Raw genomic sequence first — 8456 nt, forward strand, 5'->3', positions numbered from 1 at the left:
AGATTGACATATAAGGATACACCTATATTACCATCCAAAGTTTTTGGCACTTTAAAGAGAAGGCCCGATTGCGGGAAAACTAAACGTTTCAGAGAAAACGTTATTTATTAAAAAAATGCTTAGAATGACTCAAAAAGATAAGCTGTGTTCCAGAACTAAAAAGTTTTTACAATGTTTACGACTTTTACACATTTTACTCGAAAAAGCGTTCCCGTACACAAAAAAGTTGTAAAATGTTCGCTTCTCTTTAAACAAATGGTCTGTTCCTTTACTATTGAAAGTGGTAAAACCGGCAAAAGTAGCAAAAGTTGTAAACTGCTCTCATATGGATTGTATGGTGTCAGAAGTAAAGGAACGCTTTTCGAGTAAAAAGTGGTAAAACTTGAAGATTCTTGCACGTAAAGGAACAGAGCTAAAAATGGCGCCGAATGACGCTCTCTTTAAAAACTTTTTACACGACAAATTTGGGCGAGTAAAAAAATAGTAACATGGTTGCCGGCGTCTGACACGCCGACTTTGACAATTGTTCCAGTTTTTTTGACGTATTTTCCATTTTTCCGTTCCCGAACTATTTCAAAAAACTTGTGTGTGAAAACAAATTTTTTGTAGTTTTCTCTTTTACGAGTTTTACTATTAAAAGCTATAATTTTCATAAACAATTTTAACCCCCTGTTTTTGTAACTATTTTTTGTTCGTTCGTCTATATTCGTAATAATTTGGGCATCCATAGCTCAGCCCCTAGATGACATACAGACCTAATTCTTCGTAGACACGTTCAAAATATAGTTAAGAATTCATCATTCAAAAATCAGCGTTTCACATTTGCGCTAAGACGAGTAAATCGATCTACAAAATTTGACAATTCGTGTGAGAACAATATTTTTTTTTACAAAAACAGGGGGTAAGTTTTCTCGCAAAAAAATTCTCGGCGCTAAGTGCGTTAATTCTGATGCATTTAGTTGCATTTTTGAGGAACAATGCATGAGTGTGCAACTGAAATATTTTGACGAAGTTTATACAACACAAAGCAAATGGTGTTACGGAAGTCAGCTAATTTGTGCAGTATCATCAGTTGTGCTACATTTTTTGTAGACATTTTTTTGTAATCTTATGCCAACAGACATTTGCGAAGAAAAATACACAAAAACTATTAGAAATGGCGGAAGTGTGGTATCATGGTACAATAATTTGGGAGGTAAGTCAGGTTCGAATAAATTGTGAAAAACAAGGCCTGGGTGTGTTTGCTTATTCTGTCAGAATTACCATGACTGAATATGCAACAGGTTGTACTGTTTATTTGATATTTTGGATCATTAACTAAAACGCGAAAAATTAAAAAATTTACAGAGTCAGCTTCTGTATATGCTCAAAAGTTTGTTTCATCACAATGTTGTCATAAATATAAGTTATAAATGTTGTAATAACAACTTTAATTTCAATTGAAATTTAATATGTATAAAATATTTTGTCATATTTCTCAAAACCATACACATACATACACAATTTGTGTATACTGATTTGATAGAATAAGCAAACCAATAGAAAAAAAGATTGTAATCAGCTTTTCGCTATGCCCTACCTTGTAATGATTCTACCATGTGTGGTATGTACCTAATATGATACATTCATTTTGAATAAAAACAGAATTTTACAAAATGCTTCGTTCAAAAAAGCAGTAAAATGACATGACTCTTTTTTGACAATGTCAGTGTTCTACGCATATTGACTTTGACTTCAGATTAGATTGTCATCACTTGCAATGCAAATGTTGAATTTATGAAGTCAGCCTTAATCTTGCTTTTATCGCATTATTTTAAAAGCCAATGCAATTTATGCATTTGTTGTTGTTGTAGCAGCATACAAACCTACGTAGAAGCATAGGTGCTGGGTTGGCAGCCGCTGGCCGAAACACTATGGTTTCGGGTCAATCCGGTACGATAGAACCGCTGCCGTGGGATTGATTGATTTATGCATTTGTGGGCAGATTTGACGAATTAATTTCGGTCATTCAAGAGTATGATTATAAACGTTTTTATTTATTTGTTCCTAAGTCAAACGTGTACAGACGAGAGACACTAATCGTAATGGAAATTATCTTCATATTAAAAATACACACAACAATTAATATCAGGCATTCTTCTTACATCATAGTAACACTGTCAATGTTATGTGAACTCATCAATTGTTATTGGGCCGAGGTTTTAAAATAAGTTTTCCTGTATCGTCACAGCTCATATTGAAGTCTCCAAGCACACTACGCATTCGCGATGTTATGATTTGTGGAGCGATCACCAATTTATGTATTCCGAATACAAATAAGACGACTGTATAATAGGTAAAAAAGATATATGAACTTTCTAAAATTGTTATCATCTACAAATCATACATACGTAATGTTAATGTTGCAAATGTAAATACGGGATGAATAAGAAGGGATTCTGTAAGTGGCACAACTGATGTCCTAGGATCTCGTAACCAATACCAAGCTCCAATAGCAGTACACAATGAAATTACAGCCAAAACAACTACAATATAAAAGCACTAACATATACATATTCGATACTCCATTGTCCAATATTAACTTACTTCTCCAACGTACTGTTGATGGGCGATATGAAGACACCACTTCGGTCAGCCGTCTTTCAAATGCTTTCAAATCTTAAACAATATTGAGATATGCTTGACCATATCAAAGTTCATACATTTTATAGATTTTACTCACCTTCGCAGGCAGATGGTTCCATTTTGTTTGTCAGTTCCTGTGATAGAGTTCAAAATGGATTTAACAACAAGTAATAATTTTAAAGAATTTGTTTTTCTTTTAAACTAATAATTTCTTCTAAATACTGTGTTTTGATGTTTTTTTAGTTGCTCGAAGCTAGGGATAAGCAATTCGACTTTTTGTGTTGACAAATCTAAAGTCGATTTATTGAAATGGGTTACTGCTATACCTAATTAACGACGGGACGCATGGTATAAGTAAAGAGGTAGATTTAAATGAAAAAAATCTATAGAACCCTTGTTTTTCCTGAATTCCTAAAACTTCAAAATCAGGCAACAAGTGGGTTTGTGTTAGAGCTGGCAAAAAATCGATGGCACTATCGATAAAATCGATTGTTTTTTAAAAATTAAATATCGATAGATAGTTTTGCCTATCGATATTATCGGAGTAAAAACCCCTAACCTGAAATCCATTGAAATAAATATAAATTTCGCTGCTTTTCGGTTATGTGTGCGTAAGAAAGTAAGCCCGTAGTCACACGTACACATTTTTCGGTAAAATAAAATGTATTTTTTACATTTTTTATAAAATAAAAGCAGTTGTTTATTCTCCTTTACATTTCTGTGAACTACTTTTGCATAATTTCAAGAAAATCATTGACATTTCCGCCATTTTCATCTCCAAATTAATGGCGATGACAACTTAACGATAATATCGATAGCAATCGATATTTTAAACTATTATATCGAAAATATCTAATGTTGGGAATATCGATGGTTTGCCAGCTCTAGTGTAATAATAATAGTTGTGTCTTTTTACTTTTTCAGTAATAATTATTCAATAACATCTTTTCAGAGAGTAAAGGGCCAAATACATACAGTCCGTTGAGCACTGCGTTACAACAACCACATGAAAACTTCAAGAACAAACTTGGCATCACTTACATATTTTTCATGTGGTTGTTGTTTTCAACGCGTGACGCGACGCACAACGGACCGTACGTGCCGGGGGCTTAAGAGAGATTTTACTCTTTGATACGAAAATAGAGAAAAAAAAGTAAAAAGACAGCATTTAGTAAACTTTAGCAAGATAACAGTTGATAACCAAAACAATAACAATGGCGCCAATGCACGAAAGAAAAACTAAGTTCAAAGCAATGAAAAAGTTCTTCAATTTTAAACAAAATAAATAAAAAAATAATTAATATATTAATAGTACGTTTATATATATAGCAGGATTTAACAAACCCACTGGGTTTTAAATGTCAATTCCATTGGTTATGTGTCAATTAAATCCTCACAAAGAAGGTTAACCCGGCAAAAATGCTCTAATGTGTACGGCGTTTAATAAAATAATCAATAAATATAGCTGAATCGTAATATTTATAGTATGTTTCCACAAAAATAAGATAAACATTGAGCTGCTGACCATTAGCAGATTATTAAGAAACAGCTGATCGAACTTGTTAAATTTTTCTGGGAAAAATTCTATTAGTCCCGGTCCACACTAGCGTGAATTTCATTAAACAATTTCGGCCCACAGTAACGTATAGGGGTCCAAAGTAGTCAATGCCGACATATGTAAATGGTCCCAAAGACATAAATACAACAAGATAAGACATTTCTTTTGCTATCATTCTTTGTGAATGGCTTTTGAATTTAACATAATGTTATGTTACGATATGGTGACATAACATATTTTTCTTTTATACATTTTTACGTATTTAACCGAATAAACCGACCCAATTGACATGGAACTATTCTTGAATAGATCCTTGAATGCATAAATTTCGTTTCTGATACCATTACATGAAATGTTCCTCCTTGGTTGCGATTTTGAATTAACTGCAATCTGTTAAGGGTAATGTTTCTATACATAGTTTCGTAAACATTTTTTTGTTGCATGCATTTTGTCAGGTCTTTATTACTTTATGTCTTTGATGGTCCCTCGAAGCTGGCAAGCCTTGCATTAGGCAGTGTTCACATTTGTGGCACAATCGGATTGGCTGATAAATTTTTACAATGTTGACAGGATCGACGTATGCTTTTGTACAGAACGCGAAGTTTGGGTATGTAATATTGACTTCTTATGTTGTTGATGACGGTCTCATGCGAATGTGGTGAAAGTTCTCATGTACATAGCGAACTAACAGGACTAGAGCTGGCAAACCATCGATATCACCAACATTAGATATTTTCGATATAATATTTTATAATGTCGATTGCTATCGATATTATCGTTAAGTTGTCAACACCATAAATTTTGAGATGAAAATGGTGGAAATGTCAATGCTTTTCTTGACATTTTGCACAAGTAGTTCTCAGAAATGTAAAGGAGAATAAACAATTGCTTTTATTTTATAAAAATATTAAAAAAAACGCATTTTACTTTTCCGAAAAATGTGTACGTGTAACTACGGACTTACTTTCTCATACACACAAAACCGAAAAGCAGTGAAATTTCTATTTATTTCAATGAATTTTAGTTTGCGGATTTTTGTTCCGATAATATCGATAGACAAAACTATCTATCGATATTTAATTTTTAAAAAATAATCGATTTTATCGATAGTACCATCGGTTTTTTGCCAGCTCTAGTGGACCGGGACATATCGATTTCGATGAATTTTGACATTCCAAATATTGTCAGCACTGAGTGTCAAGCGTCTGTTTATCGATAACATATTTGTTTACGTTTATTTCACTTTGTCTTAAGCGAGTTGCACCATAACAATATAATTCCATAACATAATGACCAAAACAAGCCATAAAAAGAATCGACCATTTGATTTTAAGTTGATTTCATTGGTCGAGCCTCATCCTGTAATATACATGAGACAAATACCAGGAATGTCATCCTTTGAGATCATGAAAACTAAAAACAAAGTCTGGCAAGATATAGCCAATGAAATGGGTTATCCAGGTAAAATCTCAAATGATGTCAACGAATTCACTATAGTTTATAATTTCTTTCTTAGTACAATTCTGCCTAAGTCGATGGAACAATTTAAGGGGACAATTTCAAAAGGAATTGAAACATTGTAATGAACTGTGTCCCAAAAGTGGTGTGATTCGTGGATCCACTTGGCCATATTTGGATAGAATGCGTTTTCTCGAATGCACCGTACAGGCGTATAAACCAAAGAAGGAAAGGGAAAGGAAACGCAAACCAAAGGAAATTCCCGACTTGCTACAGGAAACTAATAACTTTTGGGAATCTGATGAATCTAATTCAAAAATGGCTGAAGACAATGAAGAAGACAATGATATGGGAAGTGATTTCCATATTGAATTACAGACAACAGAACATGAGGAAACGCATCAATTAGAAGAACAATTTTCCGACTCGTTTTCCATTATTGAAGAAATAGCCGAAGAGATTGTTGGCACAGAAGATACTATCGTTGAAGACACCACAGATACAATTCGAAGAATAGAAGCTCTATATATGGGATTCGATGGTGAATCAAGGGATCGCATTGAAAGAAGAATAATGGCATTTTTATGCAAATGTCAATTACGAGCTTTAAATCATCAAGGCATTGAAGATTTATATGTGTAGTTAGCATTAGTATTTAATTTCGATTATAGTATTTGAAAATTGGTTACTCAGTCAACTTTGGATTCACAAAGATATCTAGCGTAAATGATAGATATTTACTGTTTTTTCTAAAATTTTATTTCGTTTTAAAAATAAAACTTATAGAGTAAAATTGTTCACTTTCTGGTTTCAGTAATTATACAAAAAAATCAGGTTATCCAATTCATTTGCAAATTTAGCCACTTTTTATGTGAACCCCTCTGATCTTTCAAAGCGCATTTTTGCAGAATTTGATATTTTATGACAGTTTGATTTTAAAAGCATCTTACGTTTGAAAAGCGGAAATTAAACTTGTGGCACGTTTGCATTTACGAAATCGTGTGGTTTCAACTGCCAATTGCTTTGCAAAATCAAATCAAAACATATCTGAAATCCATTCATTTTATTTAAGCAGAGGAATTGACAGATGAAATCCAGTGGATTTCGTCAACATAAACGTACTATTAGATATACTACTATGTGATTAAAACCTATAGGATTTGTGAATGCCACTTATTTCTGTCGACCATTGAAAAAAAATACTGATTTGACTAATAAACACAAAAAAAAAAAACGATGTGAAATAGCTTCCCATAACATGTATGTATACCTCCTTCCTTTATGACTAAATCCTATTACATCATATAGCATTTGAATACATAGTTCAAATTTTGTGGTTCATTCTTTTGGATTTATTTACATTTCCTAGTGATCAATATTTAAATGTGAATTTTATTCAGATCCTGCCAGGGTATTTTTGGTTTAATTAGAAAATCTTGGCGAGAGAGATTATCCAACATAACAACTTGGCGCCTCACGTATTTAACAAGACGCTCGATTTTTTCATAATCATCACAATTTAATGCAAAGAAACGTCTCCAAAGAGCTGCTGCTAATACACGATCTTCCGACATTATACCCTCGTCATAGGCTATTAGAGCAGCCTGAAATTGTTCGGAAAGTTCTTCGATTTGTTGGCGAGTTCGTGAGGGATTATTAGCCTAAAATTAAAGGGATAATTATATACATGAATTAATTATATATAGATAGTAGTAAATTTAAATATATACGTACTCCCAACTTCTTAGCTCTAGTATTCACATCTGACCACAGTGCTTCAACGATACAGTTTCGTAAAAATCTGCCATCTTCACCAGACTCTGAACCTTCTGCCATAGAGCGTAATAATAGCATCCAAACATGTAATTCCGTTACCAAAAACCATGAATTGAATGTATTTGGCATATTAAAGTCATTGAAGAATGCTAAATAGTTGATTTTATCCGCAACACTTTCGTACAACATATGACTGGCTACACGTATTCTCTGCAAGAATAAAGAAAATATTTCTTTAGTAAGTAAATTATGTATGTGGCATTTTAGAGGGATAAGGACAGTTTCTCTTAATTTCAAAATGAGTAAAAAATCGGTTTTACTCATCAATCGGAATCCATCTTTCAATCGGATTTTGTCACTGTCCGTTTTAAAGGACACCCGGAAAATAAAGAAATTAAATTTTCAAACCACTTTTTATCTATACTCTAAAAATTGGACGTTAGTGATTCATGGGTAGATGTTATGCATATGCAGTTACTTACATGCATATGCTATTACTTACAGCCTTTGAATTTGGTGTAAATCCAACTTTCTTCAGTACCCTCTTTATAATCCCATTTCCTTGTTCAGCAGGATTTGTAGTAGTTGTGGTGCTGGCAGAACAATATTTGCATGTGTTCAGCAGAAGTGGCTTAAATCTGAAATTGTTGTCATCCTCTTGCCTGCTAAATTGATGAATTTGTGCATTGGATGCAGTTGAAATCTGAAAATATTGTACTTATTTTTATCACGCAGTACAAAATGTTTATGTAAGACAACTTTTATTTCAGAACGCATCACAGATTAAGATTAAGCTGTAAACTCTAAAACTGTATGCAATATTTTTACTTGCCATTGGGACTAAGCCATTTCTGCTGTTAGTAATTCTAGTTAACAATCTGGTTGTTAACATTATTAAGTTAAAATATTTAATTTTTCTTATAGAAAATATTGTAAACAAAGCCCAACCACACTACAAAAAAACACACACAAAAGGGTAGTTCACATGGTAAGTTTATACAGTTTGTCGGTATACTGTGGCAACACTATTTATAAACAG

General features: G+C 32.9%; 3 protein-coding genes across 3 annotated transcripts; 1 reads left to right on the plus strand and 2 right to left on the minus strand.

Annotated features, from left to right (window-relative positions):
* Positions 1-2015: 2015 nt before the first annotated feature.
* On the minus strand, positions 2016-2919 carry Cnep1r2 (CTD nuclear envelope phosphatase 1 regulatory subunit 2). The gene is made up of 4 exons (XM_073981939.1): positions 2723-2919; positions 2587-2658; positions 2391-2525; positions 2016-2324 (listed from the first exon to the last, which is right to left on the minus strand). Exons 1-4 carry the CDS (start codon positions 2742-2744, stop codon positions 2179-2181), a joined length of 375 nt encoding a protein of 124 aa, XP_073838040.1. The 5' UTR covers positions 2745-2919; the 3' UTR covers positions 2016-2178.
* Positions 2920-5368: 2449 nt separating this feature from the next.
* Positions 5369-6434, plus strand: LOC141400993 (uncharacterized). Its single transcript, XM_073980749.1, has 2 exons — positions 5369-5644; positions 5700-6434. Exons 1-2 carry the CDS (start codon positions 5473-5475, stop codon positions 6281-6283), a joined length of 756 nt encoding a protein of 251 aa, XP_073836850.1. The 5' UTR covers positions 5369-5472; the 3' UTR covers positions 6284-6434.
* A 536-nt stretch (positions 6435-6970) lies between these two features.
* Positions 6971-8443, minus strand: Uqcc1 (Ubiquinol-cytochrome c reductase complex assembly factor 1). The gene is made up of 4 exons (XM_073980750.1): positions 8250-8443; positions 7920-8120; positions 7376-7627; positions 6971-7302 (listed from the first exon to the last, which is right to left on the minus strand). The coding sequence occupies exons 1-4, from the start codon at positions 8307-8309 to the stop codon at positions 7021-7023; spliced, it is 795 nt and encodes a 264-aa protein (XP_073836851.1). The 5' UTR covers positions 8310-8443; the 3' UTR covers positions 6971-7020.
* Between the last annotated feature and the right edge of the window lie 13 nt (positions 8444-8456).

Source organism: Musca autumnalis, unplaced genomic scaffold (assembly GCF_047663935.1).
Source record: "Musca autumnalis isolate F117 unplaced genomic scaffold, ASM4766393v1 scaffold_4, whole genome shotgun sequence".
NCBI lineage: Eukaryota > Metazoa > Arthropoda > Insecta > Diptera > Muscidae > Musca > Musca autumnalis.

Coding starts and splice junctions, on each gene's coding strand:
- Cnep1r2 (XM_073981939.1), bottom strand. CDS start 2,744: ATGGAACCATCTGCCTGCGAAG. Junction 2,659..2,722: donor GGAACCATCTGCCTGCGAAG/GTGAGTAAAATC, acceptor ATATTGTTTAAG/ATTTGAAAGCATTTGAAAGA. Junction 2,526..2,586: donor ATCAACAGTACGTTGGAGAA/GTAAGTTAATAT, acceptor TTTATATTGTAG/TTGTTTTGGCTGTAATTTCA.
- LOC141400993 (XM_073980749.1), top strand. CDS start 5,473: ATGACCAAAACAAGCCATAAAAAGAATCGACCATTTGATTTTAAGTTG. Junction 5,645..5,699: donor CAATGAAATGGGTTATCCAG/GTAAAATCTCAA, acceptor TTTCTTTCTTAG/TACAATTCTGCCTAAGTCGA.
- Uqcc1 (XM_073980750.1), bottom strand. CDS start 8,309: ATGTTAACAACCAGATTGTTAACTAGAATTACTAACAGCAGAAATGGC. Junction 7,628..7,919: donor TTACACCAAATTCAAAGGCT/GTAAGTAATAGC, acceptor TTATTCTTGCAG/AGAATACGTGTAGCCAGTCA. Junction 7,303..7,375: donor CTAGAGCTAAGAAGTTGGGA/GTACGTATATAT, acceptor CTTTAATTTTAG/GCTAATAATCCCTCACGAAC.